General features: G+C 46.0%; 1 protein-coding gene across 7 annotated transcripts in view; it reads right to left on the minus strand.

Moving 5' to 3' along the window:
* The window catches only part of CUX1 (cut like homeobox 1), a 364,975-nt gene that overhangs the window by 186,836 nt on the left and 150,824 nt on the right, over window positions 1-27,315 (minus strand). For all 7 annotated transcript variants that reach the window (XM_037054847.1, XM_037054846.1, XM_037054842.1 and 4 more), the window contains exon 3: window positions 14,416-14,463. In XM_037054847.1, the coding sequence (XP_036910742.1) occupies window positions 14,416-14,463 (48 nt within the window). The remainder of the gene's footprint in view (window positions 1-14,415; window positions 14,464-27,315) is intronic.

Below are 27,315 nucleotides of genomic sequence, written 5' to 3' on the forward strand. Positions count from 1 at the left end.
TGGTGGTTTGTAGATGTAAAATGCTGTGCAAGTAATTATTAGCACAGGGAGCAGGGCTGCAGCCTAAAACGGACCAGGGAGCAGTGGAACACGGAGTGTCCACATACAAGCAAAAGAAGCCCTCCGGGGTCTCAGCTATCACCACCAGTGTCCCCTCGCTCCCTCCCAGAGTCATACACACACGGGCACAACCGTGACCGTCTGGTCCTTGGTGTCAGTTCCATTTAAGGAATTACTGCATTAAACAGATGGAACATTACTAAAACCTAATTAACATCCAGATTAAGTTTTTCTAAGGGAAGCAAGATCTGCAGAAAAATAAAATACCCTAGTAATTTAAATTCCATGGTATTCAAGTAAATACTACATGACTGAACATTTCAAGTTGAATAATTTTAGCCTAGGGAAAAAAAACCTGTTAGTCTATTCTTCCAAAGAGTTCTTCTAATCCTCATTCAAGTCTATCCCCCCATTACATTTATCATATGAGGAAACAGAAGCATTGAGAAGGGAGCTGATATGGTGAAGGCCAAGGTTACTGGCGTGAGGCAAGTCAGGCCTCAAACCTAGTCCCACCAAGTCTAGGCCTCACGCTCTTGCCTGCATATCACAACTGCCTCCAGGTGCCACCTGATGCCCTAAATGGGGCTGAGAGTATAAACAGACAGAACAGAGCCTTTTTTATTGATAGAGAATGCTTCTGATTTATATACTGGGGGTATTAACTCTCCATGCCTCCACCCATCCCCCCACCTGCTTATCCAATCCATCCATCCATCCCCACCCAAACACCCACCCACCCATCCATCCATCCATCCATCCACTCACCCGTCATCCATCCGTCCATCCTTTATAAAAGGCCTGCTATAAGCCACATGAGGATACAGATCCTGCTGTACTGTTAGGCTCCATGAAAGCAGCGTCTGCATTAATCACTCACTATCAAGTGCCAGGGTCTAGGTCAGGTCTAGCCTGGCATGCAGTAGATGTTCAGTAAATACTGGATGACAGAATGAAACACTAAACCTTGTTCTTTAGAAGCATATGGTCTGGAAGGACTGACATGAAGAGTGGGCCATGATGCAGCGTGACCAGGGCCACAGCTGTAAACAGAGCAGTACACCAGCTGAGGAAGGCATGGTGGTCCCCGCTGAGGCGACTCCTGATTAGCTGGTCACAGGATCATTTTGGGGCTCTGTCGCCATGGGTGCCCTGACACAGAACCTGTTTCCTGAGTTGTCAAGGACCAACAGGTGAGTCCCGGGACTCCCTCTGGGCACTGGTACCAGTCTCTTCATCATGAGGGACCTCGAATTCCTCACTTGTGAACCTCTAATCTTCAGAGCCTCTGGTCAACTCTGCCAACAGATCATTGTGCTAATTTATTCTAGAGATCTCCGAGCTCCCTTTTCTCCATTTCAACTCATTCGTTTCAATTCAACAAACATTTTCCAGGCACCAACTGTGTCCCAGACACTGGGACACCAGAGCCCTCTGTGCTCTCCTTCGGGAGCAGGACCTGCTGTTGAACCCGGGGAGTGTGTGTTCAGGGGTGCCTGGCGCAGGCCCTCCGGCAGAGAGGCAAAGGAAAGCCGAGGAGCGCCTGCCGCACGTGGCTACAGGCTGTAAACATCCAAGAACTCAAGCGATGGTTACTGAGAGGATGTTAAAAATCATTATCTACTGAAAATATTAGATTTGCTCTGGATTGTTCATTACATACAATGGCTTAATAGGACTTTTATTGAATAGCTGCAGAGCTCTGGGCCGAAATCAATTTGCTGTACACTCGGAATTTTGATGTATGCTGTTGACTTCCACAACACGAAGCAATTTGTAATAGCTTTGGCTCTCTGTTGTTTTCAAAGCTCCTGCTACATCACAAGCATTTATTTCTGACCACAAAATTACATTTATTCAACAGAAAGCAGCTCTGGGTCTTTAAGAGGTTAACTTCTAGAGTGCTTGGCTGCTCTCCAGGCTGTCGGAGGAGCGGTGCTGGCATGGTGGCACCGGCGGTGGCGGCAGCGCCGGGCGGGCAGCCGTGATTAATAGACTGCTGAGTGCGCCCCTTTCCACATGCACGCGGCTCGCTCCCCTGCTTCCATAGATCATGGGCTTAGCCTCAACATATCTGACTGAAATTGAATTTGGCTTCTCTCTCAACCGTTCATTTCCTATGTTATGCAAGGTTATACCCTTTTCTGCATGAGCAGAACCAAACCAGCTGCAGCTTTGGAGAGGAAAATGTGTTTTCAATTAGGAAACTGGCCTGGATATTGAACCACAGTCCTACTGCTCCCCTAATTGAGCCATCATGGAGCAGGCCCACGGACAGACACTGTAAAGGCCTTTTGGGCTTTACTGTGAGATAATTAAAATGCACCATCACCACTATGTCACCCCAACCATCACATGTGAAAAGGCCCGAGAGTCCAAAGATGGTGTGCTAGATGAGAGGGAAGTCAGTCCCCACCAGGAAAGAGGTCAGGACAAGAGGCTGTGCTGAGGTCCTCATGGGGTCCACCTTCTGGCCAGAGCCAGTCAGTGTCCTCAGGGCCCAATCTGCTCCATATGTGCCTGTGAGGGACACTGGGTCCCAAACTCGGCAGACACCTCTGAGGCCCCGGAGGTGGGGAATCAGCCTTATGCTTGTTGTGGGTCACTAGGAACCTACTAAACAGCTTGGGAGGGAAATAATGCAGACCTCTGAAATAATGTGGACCCCTGAGAGAAAATTAAAACGGGTTGAGATGGTGAGAAAAAGGAATGAGGGAGGCGAACTTTCACTTAGGTCCTAAAGGATTAAAATGATTTTTTAAAATTTATTGATTTGAGAGTGAGAGAGAGAGATATCAATCTGTTGTTCCACTTATTTATGCACTCATTGGTTGATCTGTGTATGTGCCCTGATGGGACAGAACCCACGAACAACCTTGGCGCATCAGGAGGATTCTCTAACCAACCGAGATACCTGACCAGGAAAGGATGGAAATGATTTTTACAGGTGAGGAAGGGCAAAAGGGTATAATAACCAAGGCCATGACTTCAGAAAAAGGTTAGAAGCAGGAAACCACAAGGAATGTTCAGGGTATGGTAAACAGACCAGCCTGGTGGGAGCAAAAGCCAAAAAGGTGACACCTGAAAATACATTTTAAATTAAATCACAGAACTCCTAACATACCATCTGAGGTGCTAGAGTGGGTACTGAGTCACGGAATTTAACCGAGAGCAATTGCCCTCGGAGGGAACCTAGGCTAGTGGTTCCTACAATCACCTACAAATGAGATTCAGAACGGACTTTGTAAAATTAGACTCTTAGGTCCCACCCCAGGCCTAGGGGGTGAGTGCAGAGAGCTAAATTTCTGGAAACACAGTCAATTCCACACAGACAGTTGCTCCATCTGAGTACCAGCCTTAGGAACCACTGATCTGGTCCAATCTTCTCTAATACCATCCTGCCCACAGTACTTAATGCAGGACTTGCTAAGTACAGGCATGCTGGAGGCATGAAAATGTGCACATGCATGTGCGCATGTACATGCACAGTCCCTATCCTCTAGGTTTCAAAAGCATAAGGCTTGGTATAGGACAAGTTAAACTATGTTCCAATATCTGAAATATAAGGCAGAATGTCCTCAGGCTCAAAATCAAAAGAGAAACATAAATGAAGCCCTCCCAGAGATCAGAAGGGGAAGTCTGTTTCTGGTAGGTACTTGGGGATGACCTGGAGGGTACAGCACTTGGGTTGGGCCTTGAAAAATGGGTAAGAGCTGACTGCATCTCTGACAGGTGGTCCTCTGGCCCTTGTCTGAACACCTCCAGCGATGGGTAATTCACTGCCTTAGATGGCAGCTCATGCCATTTTTGAACAGCTCTAATTGCTAGAAAAGTCCCCTTCTATCTGCTGATGACAGCCCACTGGCCACACTGGACTCCGGAGCTCTGGGGCTCCCTGCTGACTACCTCGCTCACCCACTCATTGTACAGATGAGCAAAGCCAGGCAGACAGAGGCCCAGGAGCTGCCCGAGGTCATGGGAGAGTGAGTGGCAGAGCCTGGGCAGGCTCCCAGGTCCTCTAACTCCCTGTGAAATGTTCTTTGAAGTAAAGCACTTGGACACCCTGGCTTTATTTAGACATGGCCTTTAGATCTGAACACTTAAATACATTATAGCACAACAGATATGGGCCACAGGACATCCTTGAAACTCTCAGTCACTTTCAACTAATTCATGGAATATTTACCCAGCTTAATCCATTCATCTATTATTTGATTAAAATCCGTCAAGTGTGCACGGGACCTTTGCTTGCCACTGCACTCAGACCTCTCCTTTGGACTAGGGCCTTTCAAAGCAACTGAACACTGGGGCCCACCAGACTGCTGCTGCCCAGCCTTCCCTGGCCACACTGGCCTGCCCTCCTCCCTCCCTCCTTCAGCCCCAGCCCCTTAGCTTTCTTTCGGGCTCCTAGTCATCCTGAGCACTGTCCCTCCTCGGAGCCTTGGCACTTGCCTCGCATGGCCTGACACACTCCCGGGCTCTGTGCTTGGCTGGTTTTCAATCGCTGAGGTCTTACCTCGATCACTGGCTGGGAGAGGCCTCCCAGGACAATGATCTCTGCGGAAGCCGCCCAGCTCTGCCCACTCTGCTCCACTTTCCCATCTGTTTCCGTCACAGCACTTGTCGCCACCTGACATTACTCCTCATATTTATTATCTTTCTCTTCACTGGGACACAGGCTTTAAGACAGCAGATGCCTTGCTGATTGTATCTGTGGCTATATCCTCAGCTCCTATTTGGCCCAGAGCTACATATAGTTGCTCTTAAGGTTTTACTGAATGAAAAATGAGCAAAAATCAGAGAGAAAAACTCCAGCAGTAGAGGCAACGTGGGGCTTCACACCGCCTGAATGCTGTCGGTGTGCTACACCTGCTGTGGGCCTTCAGGTCAAAGGGAAGCTGCAAATGATCCCTTGGCCCCTGGTGTGGGCCACGTCGGCAGGTGATACTGGGATGAAGTCACAGCCTGCAGTAAACCTGGGCCCCCCTCTCCTAAGGGGTGCAGATCAGGTCATAGCAGAAGGTGTGTCCACAGTTATGGATATTTAGGCAGGACAAGGTGTGGACGGCCAGATCTGGTATCAGAGGGGCTGGTGAGAAGGGGAGGAGCCTGAAACTGAGTTTGCCAAGCACTTTACACAAAAATGAACACCAATGGCCCTTATCTGAGATGAGGGAGGTTGACTAAGATGACAGAGGGACGGAAGGGGTCCTCCCATGCCCCAAGCACATCAGAGCACACTGCACCAACATTAAAAGACATGTCTGTGGTGCCAGACAGCCCAGGCCTGCTACTGTCACCTGTGCGATGTTGGGTAGTTTACTTACCCTCTCTGGGCTTAGTTTCTCCATCCACAAAATGGGCTGTTGCTTCTCCCCCCACCCAATGGACAACTATTGAATGTTCACTGGGGCCAAGTACTGGGTATACATACAGTGGAGGCCCTGGGTATGCAGACACAGAAAATCTAGAGAGAATAATAGCTCACAACCACAACGGACAACACTGACTCTGAACAACAGCACAAAGTGCTACAGGAGAAATAGTAAATGGGTGGTGGTTTGGTCTGAGGGTCAGAGACCTCTTTGAGGGTGTGACATCTGAGGAGATCCCTAAAGGATGAGTAGGAGAGCCGGGCAGGGGGCTAGAGGAACAAGGTGGGGCAGAGGGAGGCAAGCTGTGGCCCGTCCGTGCACCCTGAAGGCCGAGGTCAGGGCTCTGCGTCCACTGAAGTGCCCTGGGGAGCCACTGAAAGTCTGTGAGCAAGGAAATGACCTGGTCCTGGCTGATACATGGAGGGAAGGTAGGGGTGGATAAGAGCTGGAACAAAGTGCAGTTAGGGAACCACTGCAGTGGCCTCAGTGACACATGGTGGCTTTGGACAAGTGTGGGTGGGAGGGGTGGAAAGAATCTAAAAGATCTGAGTACACTTCAGAGAAAGTATGAAGGAGATGTGGGTGTACAGAGAGGAGGGAGGGCCAGATTTCTAGCTGAGGCAACTAGGTGGATTGGGGAGTTATTCCTGAGGAGGAAAATGATGGAGGGGAAGGACACTTCAGCAATGTAAAGGTTGAAGGGGGGGCGGTTATGGATTATGAGTTGTTTCCCCTGGAATACCTAAAAGGCAATAAACAGGCAGTCTTAGATGACCCTGGAACACAACAGGGAAGGCTGGGAAAAATCTGAATTCGCAGCACAGAAATACCAAGAGATTATAGAGCTAAAATGCAGTGATTCAGAGGTCAGAAGGTAAAGAAGGAACTGCCCAAAGAAATTAAAAATCAATAGCCAAACAGAAGGCAGAAGGCAAAATGTCATAGGCTGTCAAGAGAAGAGAACCTATCACAAGAAGGATAGACAGGTGTGCCAATGTCGCTGAGGTGTGTGTGTGTGTGTGGGGGGGGGGTTGGGGGCGGTACCAAAAGGGTCAAGGGAAAGCGGAGCGGACATAGACCAGGGTGGGGTGAAGAACACACACAGGATGGAGACAGCTCTTTGGAGAAGCCTGCCTAAGAGGGCTGGGTAATAAAGAAGGATTAGTGTCTTTCTCCGTCTCTCTCTCTCAAGATGGAACATATTAGCACTTATAGAAATGCTGAAGAGAAGAATCCAGTAACAGGTGGAGACTGAAGCTACTGGAGAAAGCAGAAGGTGGGCCCCGGCACCCATAAGGAAGAGCCAGGGGCTTGAGGAAGGGGCGCTTCCCCTCACAGTAAAAGCCAACGAAGAAGACGGTCACGGCTCTGCAGACCTGGTGGCAGGGAGGTCGAAGCAGCACTGCCTTCCAGTGCTGGCACGGCGCTTGGACTTGCTAAGTGTCCAATAGTTTTGAACACTATTACACATACGCTGTCCCCCTCAGCCTGCCCGAGTGCATGGCCTCACTGGAAGCATCCATTTTGCCTGGAGATGAAAATTTGTCACAGATGAAATGCAAGGACAAGGGAGAAGGTAATGTTTACTTTCTGACATGCAAAAACAGAATTATGTAGCTCCTCCCTTGTAAGCATGAATACTTCTTTTTGAAAATAGTTCATACTTATAAAAATAACAAAAGAAACACCTGTGAGTAGGGATATTGCCAGGGCATTAGAAACCTCCTTTGTGCCTATGATAACTGCTATTCTGAACTTCCCGTTGAATCTTTTCCTTATGGTTCTATTTTATACTAAGTATCTGCATCCCCAAACAAACTCAGCTCAGTATTGCAGTTTGGCACCCCATCCGCCTTCCCCTGATATGCTTGCTGTGTTCCATGCGGGACTATACCACCCTTTACTTACCCTTCCTAGTGCAGACGGAGTGGGCTGTTTCTGCTTGCTTACTACCTTCAAACGTTCCTCAACTTTTTTGCGGGGGCCCATGTTTCCGTTTATTTAGGGTATATACTTAGGGGCAAAACTGCTCTGAAGAGGAAGGTAGACCTTCTTCTTTAGCTTTAGTGCCTGACACCAGATAGGTTTTCAAAAGGTCACACAAATTTACACTCCTACAATGACACTGGAATCTAGGACAACCTGGTGGGCATGAGAAGGTGGCACTGAGGGGACTTTAATTCACATCTCCGTGACTGTGAGGGCTGAGCATATCTTTACATAGATACTAACCATTCTGTTGGTCTCTTGTGAGAATGCCATTCATGGCTTTTGCCCCTTTTCCTGTTGAGATGTTTTGTCTTTTTCTTATTAATACGTAAATGTTTTTAAAAATATTTTTAAAATACTAACCCTCTGTCAGCTATGTATGTGGCAACTGTCTCCTCCTGGTTTGTGGCTTGAAGCCAAGGTCACCCAAAAGATGATCTGCTTACAGTATGGCCCTAGGGAGCACCATGCACATCAGAGGGATTTGAATCTTTATTACGAAAAAGATTCAGATAGGTCAGGATCTCTGTTATGACAGGTCTCCAACAGGTAATATAAAATGTCTAGAGAAAGTAGATCCTTCTACTAGTTCACCCAAAGGTAAAACTGAACCAGCAGTGGGATTATCTTTTCATTTTCTCTAGGATGCCTTTCCATGGGAAAATTTATAAAAAAGCTTTTACTTTTAAATTTTAATGTAGTTGAACATAACGAGTTCTTCCTTTGTGGTTTCCTGTTTAAGAAATCCTATCTTACCCAAAGTCATCATATTCTCTATTTTCTTCTAAAGGGTTTAAGGTTTTGCCTTAAGTCTTTACCTGTACTTTATGTTTGCATATGGTTTGGGTAGGGAACTAGTTTCATATAATTCCATAAGGATAACCAATTGTCAGAGGACCATTTATTGAAAAGTCCACCCTTTGCTCACCAATCTGCTCTCTTTGCAATGTGTTTGGCTTCTATGTGTGCGCAAGTCAGTTCTGATTTTTTATTATGTTCCATGGGTATATTTATCTGTCCTGGTGCCAATTACTGTAGCTTTGATAATCTGGTAGGTCCAATCCTCCATTATCAGCCTCATATAAATTCTGGAATCAGCTTTTCAAGTTTCATGAAAAATCCTGTTGGAATTTTCACTGGACCTACAACGGCTCACTACATAATCAATTTGGGGAAACTGATATCTTTAATAGTAGTGGGAAATTCTATCCTTGACTGCCTTACCGCTCTCTATGTGAATCTTTAATATCCTTCAATGCAAATGTTACTCTTTTTTCCAAAAGAGTTTCTATGCAGTGCTATCATTATACCTAGGCATCCTTTGTTTTCTTGTTGCTGTTTCCAGTGGTACCCTTCTTCAGTTTGCTCTTGATGTAGACATATATATTTACTTTTGTACATTGATTTTGTATCTAGTAACCTTGTTAAATAACAGGCTTACTTGAAAAATGAGTTTTATTGCTTCTGTTACAATACTTATATTCTATTTCTTTTTTTGTCTTCCATACTAACTACAATGTTAAATAAAAAGCAGCATTAGTAGGCATTCTTGTCTTGTTTCTGATTTTAAAGGGAATGTTTTCAACATCACTGAGTATGATGATTAATGTAAGTTTTTTTATATTTTTTAAAGATTTTATTTATTTATCTTTAGAGAGGAAGGGAAGGAGAGAAGGAGAGAAACATCAATGTATGGTTGCCTCTCGTTAGTCCCCTGCTGGGAACTGGCCTGCAACCCAGGCCTGTGCCCTGACTGGGAATTGAACCACGATCCTTTGGTTCGCAGGCCCACAGTCAATCCACTGAGCTACACCAGCCAGGGCTTAATGTAAGTTTTTGATAAATGCCTTTACCTAGCTTAAAGAAGTTCCCTTCTAGTCCTAATTTGCTGGTAATTTTTTAAATCATGAAGGAATATTGAGTTTTATAAAATTCTTTTCCTATAACTATTGAGATAATATTTTCTTCTTTAATCTGTTAATGACAATACATATTTCTAATATTAAACCAAAAAGCATTCTTGGGATACACAGAGCTTGATGGATTTAATTTACTAATACCTTTTAAAGGACCTCTGCATATCTATTTATAAATTAGACTACTTCAATATTCCTTTTTATACCCTGGCTGATGTGGCTCAGTGGACTGAGTGCTGGCCTGTGAACCAAAGGGTCACAGGTTCAATTCCCAGTCAGGGCACACACCTGGGTTGCCAGACAGGTCCCCAGTAGGGGGCATGTGAGAGACAACCACACATTGATGTTTCTCTGCCTCTGTTTCTCCTTCCCCTCTCTCTAAAAATAAATAAATAAAATCTTTAATATTCCTTTCTTTTACTGTTCTTATCTGATTTTGACATCAAGGTTAAATTAGCCCCATAAAATGAGTTCGAAATTGTTCTCTTTTTCTATTTTCTGAAGGAGTTTGCAAAAGATCAAAACTATTTCATGAATGACTGACAGAGCTCCCCATAAAAATATCTAGACCTTGTAGAAATATTTCTGTAACAGCTGTAAGGCTATTCAGGCTTTCTACCTCTTCTTTAATCAGCTCTGATATGTTATGTATTCTAGAAATCTGTTTTGTCTACGCTTGTTTTTTTTAAAGATCTTATTTATTTATTTTTAGAGGGGAAGGTAAGGAGAAAGGGAGAGAAATATCAGTGTATGGTTGTCTCTCATGAGTCCCCTGCTGGGAACAGGCCTGCAACCCAGGCACATGCCCTGACTGGGAATTGAACCACGATCGTCTGTTTCACAGGCCTGTGCTCAATCCACTGAGCTACAACAGCCAGGGCTTCATTTTGTCTACGTTTTTAAATTGGCATAAAGTTGATTATAATATTCCCCTCTTATCTTTTTATTTGCTACATCTGCAAAGTTATCCCCATAATCATTCCTAATTATTTTTTTCTTTATTAGGAAGGCAGTTTGTATATTGCAGTAATCTTTGCAATGAACCAACTTTTAGGTTGTTTCTCAGGTCTTTGTTTTCTTTCTCATTCATTTTTATCCTCATATATTTTTAGTATTAATTATTTTGATTGGTTACATCTTCCTAGTTTTGTTGAGGTTTTTCTGTTGTACTTTCACAACTATTTAAACTGGATGCTAAGCTCACAAATTTTCAGACTTTATTTCCCCTCTGATACAAGCGCCTCAGCTATTTCAGAGGATTTTCCTCCTGGAGGACACCTGGTTTAGGCAGCCAGCTTCCCTAGCAAGAGGAGTGGGGCCTAAGCCAACTCCTTATCCCTCAACCTGCTATCCTATGATCCTCCTCAGGGATAGAGGCAAGGGGATAGTGAGATCATTGGAAAGATTTAACATTTTTCTAGAGAGTGGGAGTGTCATTTCACTGAACTAAAATATGCCTCAAACTGGATTGACCATTTAGGTTATGTCCCTGCTCCCACTGATCAGTTGGCTGGGCTTGTGCAGCACACAAGCTCAGATGGAGAAATAAATATGCCGGAAATCTAATTTCAGTGGGAGTTAAATTTGATGACTTTGCTATAACAATTACGAGTAACTGTTACAATTATAGTATTCCAAACTTTTCAGTCAAGGACAACAAATACAGTCATTTACTATTTTTTCTAAGGTATTTCCTAAGCAAATATTTTGGGGTCCTTGCCACCTTATTAATAGCAACATACCCTGGAGAAAGGATAGAGGCAAATGTTTTAAAAACTGCCTCCAGAGGAACCTCACTGCTCAAGCATGTACTCAATAACTATTTCTATTTCTATTTCTCCAAACACTTTAGTTCCAGCTGCTATGCCAGGCACTGGGAATACACATGGCCCACAAGACAGGACAGAGGTTGCCTTCACACACTTACAGACTCATGGGGAACAGAAATAAAGTCACAGGCAGCTCTCAGGCATGATGACAAATATGCTACAAGCAGTGAGGGGTGCAATGGGAGCACCACATGGTACAGGGACCTGGCCTATCCCTGGGGCTCAGGGAAGATCTTTCCTGAGGAAGTGACACCAAGCAGAAGTGAGCCTGTTGAAATGAGAGGAGGAAGGAGTGTCTGAGGAAGAGGTTGGCCCGTGCAAAGGCTGGGAGGTTGGTGAGCACACCGGACGCACAAGGGCCTAGAAGACATGCAGAATGGCTACGTGTCCAGTGTCTGGTGGTAAGCAGTGAGAGAAGTCGACAAAGGAAAGCAGTTGAATCCCGTAGGTCTCCTAAACCACAGGAAGGAAGGTGTCTGGATTTACCCTGAAAACCACAAGAAGACACTGAGGGGTGAAGTGGCACCCAGCAACGTTAATGCTCCCCATGACACTAAAACATACGAGAAATGCACGTTACTGCAGGGATGCCAAAGGCCTACGGAAATATCTAGCTGTCTGAAACCCATTCATTTATTTATTTTTTTCCTTTTGGGGATCACAAATAGACAAGTAACCTATACAAATTCTGTGGCAAAGAACACGTTTTCACTAATACCACACATTTTCCCAAGGGGAACTCAAGCACCTTGGGATGAACTTAAAAATATGTATCTGATAAATAAAATTGCGTTCAGTAAACACTAAGGAAGGTTACAAGACAAACGTCTGATTAGAGAAGCTGGTGTTCTAGAAAAACAAGCTGAATGGATCTTGCCCATCAGAGCATGGAGACTCGCCACCTACAGACCCTCCTCAGCAGAAAACCAGCCCTGCGTGTGGGCAGTCTGTCTGTAGCTGCCTTCTGCCATGAAGTGCGTTCTTTAGAAACAGGGAAGACTCAGTCCCTTCTACTAAAATCAGCTTATTAGTAAGCAGAAATTATTTATTAAACATAGAAATTAGCAAAGACTTGGTAAATATTAATTAATGGCATGTAAAATATTTATTTTATGAATAGCCTTTTAAAAAATGGGCAAAATAGGAAGCCTAGCCGCTTCTCAGGCATTTCAAATTTCATGTATCCAGAATCAAACCTATTACCTACCCAGAATGTGAGACAATATTTAAAATAATTTAGACTCTAAAACAAAACAAAACAAAAACCACACAGCCCTGGCTGGTGTGGCTTAGTGGAATGAGTGCCAGCCTGTGACCCGAAGGGTCACAGGTTCAATTTCCAGTCAGGGCACATGCCTGGGTTGCAGGCCAGGTCCCCAGTGGGGGGGCTCGTGAGATGCAACCACACACTGTTGTTTCTCTACCTCTCTTTCTTTTCTCTAAGACTAACTAAATAAAATCTTCAAAAAAAACCCATATAAAACTCAATGTAATAAAACAATAACAAAGGCGAGAGGGGATGGATATATATATATATATATATATCCCACAAATGCAATGCATGAACCTGATTGAACCTGGGTGGGGGCAAGGCAGTTATAAGACACAGTTTGGGGATAACTGGAGAAATTTGATGTAGGTGCTGAATATTATATATCATGGGATTAATGTTCATTTTCCCAGGTGTAATACTTGGAGTTGCTGTGAAAATGTTCGGGAGTGTCCTTAATTTTAGGAGATCACATGTATGTTTAGGGGCATAGTGTCGAGCTACTTGCTACTTACTTTCTGATGTTTAACACCAGGGTGAGAGCCAATGTGGCAAAACATTACCGAGTGGTGAGTCTGGCCACAGGGTGTACAGGTGTTCATCATAGTAGTCTTTTTACTTTTATATAGACTTGAAATTTTTCAAAAAGAAAGAAAAACAAGCAAACAATAAAAATAGCACACTGAGCTATTTAGGTAGAGAAACACTAAGCCAGTGGGCCTCACAGAAAGTTGCTGAACAGGTGAAAGAAAGAGATCAAATCAAATGTGGGCAGGTGTAAGGTGACAGTTCCACTCCATAGAATGAGGGTTGGGAGATGTACTTCTGAGGAAAAGGCAATCCACATCCTTCCCAGACCTGGGACAACGATACCCTCTGTGCTCCACAGAGCTCAGTCCAGGGGGCTCTGTACACAGGGCGTCATGCACACGGAGAAGAGCGCCGCTGCGCTGTTCTAACCCCTTCCCCATCACCAGCAACCACTGCTGCTTCAGCTTCCTGCACGAGCCCCTCACCGTCCTGGAATCTCCTCTCTGGCCATCCTCCTGACTAACGTCATTCCTCCCCTCACCCCCTGCTGCGGCCCGCATGCTAAAGAATTTGCCAAACGGTGGCCCTCGCCTCATACTGTGGCGCTCTGGGCCCAGGATTCCCACTCCCCACTCCCGATGTGTCCCAGGAGGCACCCCGCAGCCCATGCCACTCCCGAACAGGCCATCTTGCCTCTTTGACTCCTGTCCTTGCCCCTGTTCTCCGTGAATCTCTATGGTTCTACCAACCCGGGTCTTTAAAGGACTTTAAAATAGTCCTGCTTCCTTTCTTCACCATTGTTACTATTTTCATCATTGCAACAGGAGAAGCTAAGGGCCAAGTGAGTTACTCCACACCAAACAGTAACCAAATTTCTGGATTTGTAAGATCCACCAAGTCTCTGCACAAAAGGCTGAGAAGGAGCTGGGGTGTCACCCACCTCCACCACCTGTCCTCCTCATGGATGTAACTCTATGGTGGCCACGGCACACATCCCAGGCAAGGGGCAGCCCGCCCACCAGCCCACCCTGTCCTTCTCTGGAAGGGTGTGTTAGAAAACTTTTCCTGATACTGAGTCTAAACTTACTCCTTAAGACTTCCGCCTGTTGTTCTTTTTTCAAATTTCAGTCAAATGAAATTTCTCTTCCCCCAACAGCTGCACCTGAAAGCATGGCACATGAGGCCCCCTGGAGGAGGTGGCCCCAGGTGAGCAGGGGCCAGTGAGCCCACGGAGGCTCAGGGGCTCTCACTGGCTGCGGTCTAAACAAGCTCCGCCCACCCAGCGGCCACGGGAAGTGCAAAATCAGCACAGGGTTGGGTCCGTGTAGCTGGTTAGTCTCCCTCTGGGTAAGCACCTTCTGTTAATGGCATTTACTCAATGAGAATAAAAAGAAAGTGCAATGAACTAAGTAGGAAGGGGCTCAGGACATAAAATAAACGCTTACCTCCCCTTGGAAGCTCTTCAGCAGCGGCGCTACCTGCTTGCGCAAATCCTGGAGCGAGAGGAGTGGGTCAGGACACAACCATTTGAGAAGGAAAGAGAAGGAAACATTTGTTAAGGCCTGCCAAAAACAGCTTTGAACTCAGTGATAATTATTACAGAAACCAATCCCAGCCCCTCTCCTGTCTTGTTCCTCGATTCACACAACACGATGCCAATTGGAGCCCATAGTTTCTGTGAACGTGAGGATACCACTAGATTTATTTCTACTGAATTCTGGTCATATATACTCTTCCTCATTTCGAATGTGGACTAAAGGACTATGGACTAAAGTCTTTGCTAAAGTCAGTTGGAAATAATTTACTACAATAAAATAGAAGACGACAATGAAGGTTTGGCTTGTGTCTGAAGTGAATGTGGGCCATGGACCTGCACCCCGGTGTCACTGCGGAGCGCACGGCTCCGAGGAGAGATGCCTGTTTTGGACCCATGTTTGATGCCATTGATGAGAAGTTTATCCCCGGCCAGCAGCACCCGTCATCTCCTCGGAGAAGTCAGAGGACAATACTTTCTGTTCCTCCTTTGGATCATTTTCACATTTTTGTACCAAATTCAATGACAAACAAAACCACTTTTTACCAGTCTCCTCTTAAATAAATATGGCACAATAATGACCCCCAAAAGATGCCCACATCCTGATTCTCAGAACCCGAGACTCTAGCAGGTCACATGGTAAAAAGAATATCGCAGATGTGATTAAGTCAGGGATAGAGCTGGGAAGCTTCTCCTGGATTATCTAAGCGGATCCAGGTCCTTCTATCAGGGAGGCTGGGGGTGGGAGAAGATGTGAGGTAGAAGCAGAGGTGGGAACGATGCAGGGGCTGGGGCTGAGGCCCACGGTGGCCCCGGGAAGCTGGAGCAGGCAAGGAAATGATTTTCCCCTGGAGTTTCTAAAGCAACTCTGCCAACACTTCATTTCAGCTCAGTAAAACCCATTTTGGACTCTGACCTCCAACATGGTCGGATGATAAATATTTGTTGATTTAAGCCACCAAGTCCACACCAGTTTGTTACAGCAACAACCGGAAACAAACACATATTTTGATTTAGCCCGATGTACTTTTCAGAAAGACAGAGGACATGATACACACCTAAAGGGAAGCAAGGGAGAAGAAGATAAAAAGGGAGAAGAATCATGGAAAAGAGATCACAGCTTGATCCCAGGCAGGGTCAGTGGTACAGCCTATGCTTTAATCACAAGGAATAAGCCACGCTTCTTTGTCAGAAACCTGGCAATTACAGGTATTGAGGCAAGAAGTCTAAACATGAGTGATTTCAATATACACCAGGGTGGAGGACATGACATGGCCTGGACTCTGCGGAGGGGAGGGTGAGGACAGAAAGAGCCCTCGGGACTCTGGGCTGGGTGGGTTGGCTACCCTTCCCTCCTGCTGGCTCTCCCGGGGAAGGACAAACAGGCAGGATGGTCACACTGAGTTGGTCACACTGCAAACACAGGATGATAGAGTTTGTTGTTTTCTAAAATTGCTGACTTTGATGAAGACAATTCGTTAAGGAGGTGTGGCTATATTCTCCAGTGTTCTCACTAAGCAGTGTGGTGTCAAGGTGCGGATCCAAGTGGGTAAAGAGCTAACGCACTTCCATGGAGCTGGTTCCAACAGAATGTCCATGGCATGCAAGCTTGGCTTGCACAGTCAAGAAGCGAATCTACCTCTCAGAAGGTCACAACCCTGTACTAATCTAATTTTTAAAAATAAGATGTGAACAGTTCAAGGACAATTATCTCAATGTGACGTTTGCCTTCCACCTGTTGGTGAGAATGATAACCCCTGGGCTTTGAGGATAGCCCTTCCCTTCTCAGGGAGCTATAGCTGAGTCCCACAGCAAGCAAAGAGAGTTTGGGAGCCCTGTGGGTGGGCTGCAGGCCTGCCTTGCTGTATCTGACAGCTGGTAGCACCTGGTGGCTCTCGAGAGGGTCCCCTAAGGCTTCCAGCAGGTCTGGGTGGGATAATGCACAACTGGACGCAGACAGGCCCAATGTCACGGGATTTCCTTCCTGTTTCTCACAGAGTCTATAAAGGCAGCTGTATGCAGTCAGGAGTACATCCTCTTCCCTCCAGGCTGGGGGCTGCTTGAGGGCATGGAATGGGTGTTAGTCCCTCCGCCCCCTTTTCCAGCATCCAGTGCAGGGCTAGGTGATATTTTGCTGAGGAAACCTAGGCACAAGAGGCCTCAAAACTTCAGAAAGGTGAGCAATGGAAGCTGGTCACATCTCATGCCAGGTCTAATGTTCTCTTTTACTGGAGGGGCTGATCCTACCTCATAGTGGCCCACTCCCATACTGTACAACAGGGAGGCTGCAGGTGTGGGTACTGGCTTGGGGCACAAGGTGTCCTCTGTGGCCCATGGACTGACTGGTCAGCAGAAATGCTCTTTCTCTTGCTCTTCTGGCACCCCTATGATGCAAATGTTGGACCTCTTCAAGTTGTCCTAGAGGCTGCTTATACTATCCTTACTTGATGCTCAAGACTGACTTAAGCATCAACAGGGAATTGCTGTTGAGAGTGAGGATGGCCTTGGGACACATTTCTGGGAGTGTTAGTTTCTGTCTCCTCCCTTCTTGTGCACAGAGAGAACCAAAAGACATGGAGACTTCCGGTCAAGATGGAGATTTAAGTAAACATAGCTTGTCTCCTCACATAACCACATCAAAATCACAACTAAATGATAGAATAACCATTACTCAGATCCAGCAGAAATCGAGTTGAAGTATGACAACTACAGAATTAAAGAAACCACATCTATCCAGACTGGTAGGAGAGGTGAGACACAAAACAGGCTTGTCCCTCACCCATATGTGGCAGATAAGAATTTGGGAGGGGTATCTCAGGAGCGAGGAGCCCCAGACCCACACCAGGCCCACAGCCCAAGATGCCAGTGCCAGGAAAATAAGTCCTCACAATTTCTGGCTGCAAAAACCAGCAAGGATTGAGTTGGGGGAAGAAACTGCTAGAGTCCAAAGCAGTTCCTCTTAAAGAACCCACATACTAACTCACCCAGACTCACTACCTCTGAGCTCCAGCACCAGGATAGCAGCTCGAAAGGCACCAGTGGAATATGGGGAGGAACTGAAGTGTCAGGCATCAAGGTGAGAGCTGGGGGGCAGGATTCTTCCAGACAGAGAGGTAGGCAGAGGCCATTAGCCTTTGCTGAGCCCTCCCCACTCAGAGCCACAGGGCCGGCAGGCAGGTGCTATATCTGAGACTCCATCAAACTGATGAACACTCTTTACCCAACTCTGGAGATTCCCTGAGTCTCCTACCCACCCAACTTAGTTGTCAACAGTGGCTTTTCCATATGAATGGCTGGTCTTGGCTCAGGCTTTACAACTTCCTAAATCCTCTCAAACAAGCAACAGCCAGCTTCCAGTGAGTTTGGTGAGCCCCCAGCACCTGTATCCCTTGTTAAGTGGCCCCAGGCCTGGCACTAGAAGCAGCCAGCCTAGACTCAGAGCTTGGCTTCACCCGAGAATCTCCACGCCCAGCACAAGTAGCAGCCGTCTCAGATTGCTCTATAGCTCAGGTACGGTGGCCCTGGGCAACACACAGGTGGAGGTTGACCTTGCCCTGCATCACCCAGGAAACCCAGGGCCTTCACACCCAGTGGACAGCTACAGACCACATTAGGAGCGCCACCATACTGCCTCTGCACAGCTGACTCTCCATGGAGAGAGGAAACTGGTGGTCAGTGGTCACAGCCAGCCCTTGCAGCTGACTGGCCGGGATACATGCCTCCCACTGACCTGCCAAAATCAAACTAGGCTCAACTACAAGAGGGGGATGTACTTGCTCCGCAGGAAGGGTGCACTCCGAGTACCCAGCTTGGGTGACAGGGGAGGCTGTGCCACTGGACCCTACAGGACACGCACTACATTAGGCCACACTAACGAGTTATGAAATCATAGCAGCTCTACCTAACACACAGAAACAAACACAGGGAGGCAGCCAAAATGAGGAGACAAAGGAACAGGGCCCAAATGAAAGAACAGATCAAAACTCCAGAAAAAGAATGAAATAAAATGGAGATAAACAATCTATCAGGTGCAGAGTTCAAAACCCTGGTTACAGGGATGCTCAAGGAATTTAGCAAGGACCTAAACAGCATAAAAAAGATTAAGTTACAAATGAATGATACACTAATTAGAATAAAGAACAATTTACAGAGAAACAATAGTACAGTGCAAAGCTGAGAACCAAATCAATGATATGGAATGTAAGGAACCAAAACACAATCAATCAGAACAAGAAGAAGAAAAAAGAATCCCCAAAAAAGTAAGGATAGTATAAACAGCCTCTGGGACGACTTCAAGAGGTCCAACATTTGCATCACAGTGGTGCCAGAAGGAGAAGGGGAAGAGCAAGAAATTGGAAATCTATTTGAAAAAATAATGAAAGAAAACTTTCCTAATTTGGTGAAGGAAATAGACATGCAAGTCCAGGGAGCACAGAGAGGTCCAAACAAGAGGGATGCAAAGAAGCACATTCCAACACACATCGTAATCAAAATGCTAAAGGTTAAAAATAAAGAGGAAATTTTAAAAGCAGCAAGAGAGTAGTTACCTACCATAAAATGGCCACAGATACATACCTGTTAACAACTGAATCTAAAAAACAAACTAAGCAAATGAGAAGAACAGAGACAGAATCGTGGATACATAGAGCGTTTTGATGGTTACCTGGTGGGAGCGGGGTATGGGTAAATGGGTGAGGACATGAGGGATTAAGAAGTAGAAACAGGTAGTTAGAGAATGGCCATGGGATATACAGTACAGCGTAGGAAATGGAGTAGCCAAAGAACTTACATGCATGATCCATGGACACGAACAGTGGTGTGGGGACCGCCTGAAGGACTGGGGGGGTTGGGGGGGGGTTGGGTGAAGGGGGGCAAAGAGGGAAAAATTGGGACAACTGTAATAACAATTAGTAAAATATAATACAAAAGAAAAAAAAGACATGGAATGGATGCATGAGTAAATAAATGAAGAATAAACAATCTCTCAAAGAGTATCAGTAACTGGGCAAGTGAGCCCGCCTAAAGCCTGGCTCCTATCCCAAGCCAGCGCTGCCCAGCAAAGATGAACGCCAACCATCTATGTAAGCTTAAAATTTTCTATAGCTATATTCAAAAAGCAAAAAGAAACAGATGAAATTAATTTTAATTTCATTTAACCCAATATATCTATGATATTATCACTCACCATATAATCCAGAGAAAAATTATTAACAAGACACTTTACCTTCTTTTTCTGGTTATTAGGTCTTTGACATCTGGTGTGTATTTTATACTTCAGCACATCTCTCTTTGGACTGACCACATGTCACCTGTCCCGACTCACCCAGGTGTGCTTGGTCACACAGTCACTGTATTTGCGGTCACTGGGGACTGAGAGAGGCCTCCTCAAGTAAGGGTTCTCCGGGAAGCCCCCCCCTCGGATGGTCAGACGGGGAGGGGAAGGGACAAGAACCAAGAGAAGTAGGAGGAGAGCTGGGAAAGCGGAAGGTTAAGAGGAGGCAGTTTCAAGAAGGAAAGGGGGCTTTATTAAATGCTGACGCAGAGGCCGGAAAAAACGACTGGATTTCGTAGCGGGGAGTTTGGGTGGCACTGAGAACACCCTGAGTAGCACTGAGGCTGGAAACCAGCCCGTGAGGGGCTGAGGTGGAGGGAGTTCCGAGGAAGAGGCTGTAGTCAGCACCAGGAGAGGGAAGGCAGCGAGGGTCGGAGAGCGCCATGCGGCAGTGTCTCTGGCAGAAGTTAACAGTGCAGCCACTCACCTCATCCGTGGGGGCTACATTCCAGACCCCTAGTGGATGCCTGGAACTGTTATAGTTCTGAGTCCTTATACACACTATGTTTTTTTTTTTCCTATACATACATAGCTTTTCGCTTAAAAGGAAGCACCTTACAGCTTCTGTTTGGCATATCTGAATGGCCAGCATCATTACTCTTGTGCTCTGGGGCCATTTTTAAGTAAAATAAGGGTTATTTGAAAATCAGCACTGTGATACCAAGACGCTGATCTGGTAACCGGAACAGCTGCTAAGTGAGTGACTGAGGGGTGGGTGGTGTATGCGGGGTGGGGGTGCTGGACAAAGGGACGATCCATGTCTCAGGCAGCACAGAGTAGGATGGCATGAGACTGCATCACAATACTCAGAAAAGTGAGCAATTTAAAATTTATGAACTGTTTATTTCTGAAATTTTCCATTTAATACTTCCAGACCAAGGGTGACTGCAGTGAACTGCAACCTCAGTGAATAAAACTGTGGACAAGGGGGCGGGGGGGCTGCTGTAGTTACCACTCGGTGAGCGGCCGCAGGGGCCTCAGGTGTACTGGATTCATTGGCTTTTCACAACAGCCAACATTTCATAGATAAGGACACCTTAGGCTCGGAAAGGGAAGGACATTCTTCCAAGGTCAGAAGACTCGGTAAAGAAATCAATTACTTTGACCAGGTTTTGGTGTAGGGATGACATACAGGGGCCACTCGGACAGCAACTTGGGGGGTGGTGGGAAGCCTGACACACATCAATCAAAAGACTTACAACAGGCCCCAACTCAGAGGGGAAATGGCAAAGCTGGATGGGGTCACAGAAGGTGAAGGTGGTGGGGCCAAGGCATTTGAGACCACTGTGGGGGACGGATTAGGGACAGCAGGAGTGGGGGGGTGCCTGGGTGCAGGCACAAGTCTCCGGTGCCCTGGAGCTCAGCCCACAAAATAGTAACTCTTATCTAACTAGGTTCATCCCTGCCGACTGGCACAGTTCCAGTTACCCGAGAACATCAGCTTTGAGAAGTGTAGAAGGTGACAAAGGTACTTCCGATGACAGCGCCTAGGAAGGCAGGAGAACCACACCTCTGATAATGACTGTAAATAAACGCACCTCTGCTGTCCCTGCCGTCACCACCACACGATATATTAATACTTCACAAGTCATTTCTTTGGGCATTTTCCCGTCTCATGACAGACCTGCTAAAATAACCTTCTAGATATTACAGCTGGATGTGTGGCCCTGCTCACACACACACATCTTGGAAGACAGATGAAGAGGAAAAAAGCACTAAATATTCATGCAGACACACCCCTACACACACACACAAACTGATAAAAAAGTTACCCGTTCCAATTTTATTTTTGGCAGCTTGAGAAACTTCTCATCCAGTTCCCCTGCCTGCGACTGTTACACGGGGGACACTAAACCCAGGGCGCTCACTGCCGACCCCGGGGCCAGTGCACCTCCCTGCAGAGAGGAAAAAGCCCAACTCCCTACCCCGTGAGAGCAGAGTCCCAGTGCCGTCTAGACGGCCCCGTTGCTGCAGCCGCCCCGGCCGCCATGTGCAGCCTCAAGCTGAAGAAAGTAGGGTCCAGGCCACTCAAAACCACACCAGTGTGAATTGTAATTAGGGATATAACACAGTTACAAAACTTAATAACTTGGTTACACACAATTCAGTGACAGGGTTTTCAACACTATTTTAAATTTGCTTCCACCTTGTCCCATTTATTGAGCAAAAAGGAACAAATACCTTAACGCGCAGAAGTGGTATCTCTGAGATGATTAATACTGGAGGTCTGTTGGTAAAGTCAGAAGACTGCATTTCAACCTCCTCCCCCTTGAGTGCAGTGCAAACAATAAGCAATGTTTATAGAGAGATGCTTGTGTGTGAAATGAATTTTCATTATCCTACAAACCACTGATTCACAACTCAGTTTTTAGATTAAAATATTGAAAAGAATGCTATTCAGGAATTTTCTATGTAATGACGGGTGTGGGAGAAAACTGTTTTGATTTAAAAGGAAGAGAGAAACAAAAACACAAAGTTGCCACGCAGTGCTCAGGTGTACCTGTGAGGTGCAAGCAGGAGACATCCCAAAATACACAGTCCATGGACTCACATGGTGTGAACCTTTGGCTTTCGGCCCACTCTGGGTGGGCACTTATGTGGTCTCTGGAAGACTCTGTTCCCACCTTGGGGCCTGGTACTCAAAACGCCCCATGGCGTCTCTCTCGTACGATGGATTCAGAGCTGGTGGCCACCAAGGTGTGGGGGTGTCCAGGAAAGAATGGCACCCAGGACATGCCGTTCAGGTATGGAAGGACAAACAGATGTAGGGGAATGACTGACCCAGACATTACTCGTAAACCAAAGGAGCTATGAACCACAAAGGCATCTTCTAGGTCATAAAATGTCTCTATCTTTGAAGTATTTTGTAATCCAGATTTTTCGGGATGTTTTACGGAATTTTACAGTTTCACTTTTGCTCCACAGCAGCTCACGTGCACTCCTGTGAAACAATACTTGCAGTGATGATGCACAGCCGTGTGACTGCAGCTCTCGGCGGTGCCTCACCCTCTGTGGTGGCAGCCCAGGTGTGGGGTCCTGTCTTCTTTGGGGACAACATGGCCTCCTCAAGAGGAGGACTAGGCCGCCTCTGAAAAGCTCCACTCCACCACTCTCACAGGGCTGCCATGCCCTGCCCCTGGCGTGGCTGCAGGAACTGGTAGGAACCCAGCCCCGAGGCACTGGCTGCAGAGGCTTTGCCCCTTCAGCTCCTGTTTTAGAGCTGCCTGGGCCCAGGTACCCTCAGCTCTCCCTCTCCCCTGGCCCCAGTTCACATTTTCTTCATTGTGTCTGGGAGGTAAAAGGGTGGGGATGCAGTTTATCCCCTGAGAGGAGCCAGGCAAAAAACAAACAAATGGCTTGCATTGAAAACCCTAGGAAATGTTTGTGCATGAGGAGGTTACATGTTACACCCAGGGCTAAAAAGATTATCTCCAAATGAAACTACTAACCCCCGCTTTTCCCCATTTCAGAGCAAGAAAATTCTAACTTGAAAATGTTTTTAGGTATACAACTAGTAACAGTTCATTGGTGAATAATTTACTTTAAAAGAAGGAGAGCAGATTTGAAGTGATTCCCCTCCCACTGACTTGCTTTGTAATGCATTTTGTTGAGTGGGAGAGTAAAGCAGCAGTGACCTGGGTTGGCCCCTGGGAACGTGAATGGCTGAGACTTCTCTCCCAGCCCCTCTCCCCTCCTCTGACGAGGCCTGGTGAGTGGAGCGCAGCTCTCCCCCTTCAGCCCTTCTATGTGTCTGACAAGCCCACTCATCTCTCCACGAACCTTCTCCTCCTTCTTTCTCTCTGGACCAATCACCACTCTACATACTCCTGTGACATCCTAGGCAACGTCTTCCTGCCTGGGATCCTTGCTCCTTGGGCTACGCCATGTCTCGTGTCCCTCTCTCGCTCTAGACACCCAGCACCTGTTAGTTGTTCTAAGCCCTTGTCAGTGTCTCTAACGCCCAAATTTTACTCTCAAGATTCGCATTGTGTAAGGAGCCACCAGAAAGCCCTCGGCCATATTAGAACAAAGTTCTAGAGAAGAAAGGGGATTCTGATAAGAGCCACTGAATATATTCCCTACTTGTACTCAGCTAGCTGAGCTGCCCCAAAGAAAGGATTCTCAAGATCTTTAAAAATACAGATACTCAGATGCCAGATTATGTAGACACCAGATTGGGGCAATCTGAATGGAATAACCGTATTTTTCGGACCATGATATGCCTAGGTTTTAGAGGAAGATGGGGGGAGAATTTGAAGCAAAAAATATGCTAAAATACCTAATAATATAAATAAATAATATTTCACCAATGTAAATGTAAACAGAACTGAACAGCAGCATTAACAACCATTATTCCTCCCAAACTGGGGGGTGGGGGGGGGCATGTATCTTATAGTCCAAAAATGCAGTAATTTCCTTTTAAAGAAATTTCTATATAGAGTATTGTCTTAAAGAAAAATGCAAACAAAATTAACTTCAGAAATGAAGCCCACTGTTTAGAAGTACGTTAAAACATAATAAATACATTGGATACAAGTATTGCTGTTAAAAAACTACAACTTTTCTAAAAGTAATAGCAAATTAGTAATTTTTTTTTAAACCAAGACAATCAAATTGAAATGAGAAAATGACCTCTTTTCTACAACTTAAAGCCAAAATACCAAGGACAAATTGTTCAAAAGCAACTAGCTACTGATTTTTCTAATGTCTTCAGAATTCTAAAATATCCTGTTGATGACAGAATTATACTTATTAGTAAAGAAAAACCTACACAGTGCACCGTATCTAAGGCTAGTCTCAATGACTACATAATATAACGAAATGCTTTCTTATTGACAAGTCATCTCTTCTAAAAATAAGTTTACGCCTACTTGTCAAGTGGATTTTTATAACGTCCTGGTGGCACCGATAAGATAATCACAATTATCTATAAGAGAAAGATTGCTCTTGGTTCTTATTTCCCTGGATTTCATTTCAGAGAGCTAGAATTCTCCCTTATCACGTACACAAGAGCACAGACCGGGCATGGAGTTGTTAAAAATAAGACAGGATATATCATACGATGCACAGATAGCAGAGCTCAACTTGAAAACACTGCTCTGTGAAAACTGAGGCTTCTTTTCGTCCCAGGCCCTGAAGCCCTTGCTCCCCGGCCGCCTCATCACCTGGAGGTGCCGTGTGCAGCCGCCCACGGGTGGGGCACCTCGGTTCTGGTTCCTTTTATAGAACACACACTCCTTCCAGTCCTTTGTGACAGAAAAGAGAGATTTTCAACTGAAGTGTTAAATAAAGAATATCTTTCTATACAACAGTAGACAGTATGTCCCAGCAATTTCTCAAAAGATTTTAGTTCACAGATTTGAGAAAATTCCATTAGCTTTAATTATTTATCAGCAGTCAATTTAGATTACTGTTCTTGACCTATTTTTACAGTGTACAGGCCACCCAGCAATGAAATAAATGAATAGTCCTTTTCTACAATGGTTGCTTTTCTGAAATAATAGAAATCTAGTTTAAAGAAGGAATGAAACCCCAAACATATAATTACAATATATAACCTGCCACACTGCCTTTGTAGCTGGGTAAAATGCATATCTTTGTGAGTTTTTTGGTTATTAAATAAGATTATCTTGAAAGGGATAAACTCACTCATGCTATAATTTCTTCCCATTTACATTTCTTTGCTCCATTTAAAACATGTTCTGTTTCTTGGCAGAAAGTCTCTAATGCTGACGGATGTGCCTCCAGCACCGTGTCTAATAAAACTGCGGCTGGGAAGGCCTGGGTTTGTGTAGCCAGAGGAAGGTGAGAGCACAGGGGAGGGTGTGCAGGGCTCAGGCAGAGGGTTCCTGTCTGTGGTGTGCAGCAAGGGCCAAGCCTCGGGATGCTGGAACGCAGAGGAGAGGACCCCCGAGTTTCTGGGCAAAAGCGAATGGTAGTGTTCTTATAGAATGACTCATGTGATGATGAAAAGTGGCAGGATTATCAGACTGGTAATGCTGGAACTTGGACCTACGGTGATAAAGGCTGAGGACGGTGCCCAGGACAGAGGCTCTGGTGGAAAGGAAGAGCTAGGAGCATGTGGCAGCACCTTAGCAAAGGTCCCTGAGCCCGTGGTCCTCAGTGTGCTGTCTGGGACCCCTGGCTCCTGTAGACCCGCCCAGGGGTCCCCAAGGTCAAAACTTGGGGAATACAGTGGTTTTGTCTTTTCCACTCTCATTTTCTCAGAGGTACAGTGAAATTTTCCAGGTGCCATGTGCCATGTGATGATGTCATTAGGCGCCTGTGTATTCTTGTGCTTTAGAAGTCTGTTTTAGTGTAACTGTCAGTATTGGCAGAAACGCACAGACACAGAGGCTCTCTGGAGTCCTCATTTTTAAGAGACCAAAATGTTAGTGGCATGGCCGCTCTAAAGGTTTCTGGTCTGGTCTGGGAGCAGAGACCCGTGTCCAACTGTTGTCAGGACGTCAAGGCTGTTGGCTGGTCCCCTGATGAACAGCCAGTGTCCCGTGAAGCGGCTGGGCCTCCCGGCAGCCGCCTCTGGGCACGGCAGCCCTGCCCAGCCGCGTCTCATGGAGCCTGTGGGCCCAAGGGGTTGGAACCATGGGTTCTCGGAGCTTGGGCTGCCATCGCCCCTGCTTGGTGGCACAAGGACTTCCTACAGGACTCTCAGTGGCCAAGGGTTCGGTGGCGTGGCAGGGCAGGGAAGGAGGCAGCCCGGGTCCCTGTGACTAATTATTTAAATGCATCTGATTTGCCTTTAGGTCTGATTTTAAAACATTCTTCCAGGTCACTTTCTGAATAAATGCTCACATCTAAACTTTTAGTTTTATTTAAGAACTTTGAAAATACTGCCGTGATTTGTTTCTTTATATACACATCTATGAGTTTTAAGTTTGTCCAAAGAGAGAAATGACATAGTATACATATAATTTATTACAAAACCATTTGAGTATTTACTACATGCAGAAGATGAGGTAGCCTCCGTCCCCTGCCCTCAGGGGCCTTACATCCTAGTGTGAATGATGAACCAAGGCTGGACTCCTGATAGACTACTGAAAGGCCATTCCTGGGACGACTGATGGTACTTGGTCCACAGTAGATGGTCAGTGAGTACTTGTGGATTGAATGAGTGAACGAACAGATGCTCTTTTCAGACTCATCAGCAGGCTGACCTCTCACGGGAACTGCTGCAAAGGGGACTCATGTGCTAGATCAGACACGCGCCCCAGAGGGGCCTTTTTGCCCTGGGACTCTCTGAGAGAAACCAGGGAACGTGCCTCCTACTTCACCACACCTGCTGTGCAATTCGCTCCAGATCTTAGGTCCTCCTAACACTCGGACAAATAGGCTGCTTCAAATCGGACTGCAGATCAAACCTCCGGTTTAGTACTTCCACCTCTTGGAACTACCTATAAGGATGATCAGAGATGTAGGCAGAAATCTGTGCATAAAATACTCAGCACGTGTTTATAAGAG

This window comes from Sturnira hondurensis, unplaced genomic scaffold, assembly GCF_014824575.4.
Source record: "Sturnira hondurensis isolate 20B ecotype Veracruz unplaced genomic scaffold, ASM1482457v3 Scaffold0008380, whole genome shotgun sequence".
Taxonomy (NCBI): domain Eukaryota; kingdom Metazoa; phylum Chordata; class Mammalia; order Chiroptera; family Phyllostomidae; genus Sturnira; species Sturnira hondurensis.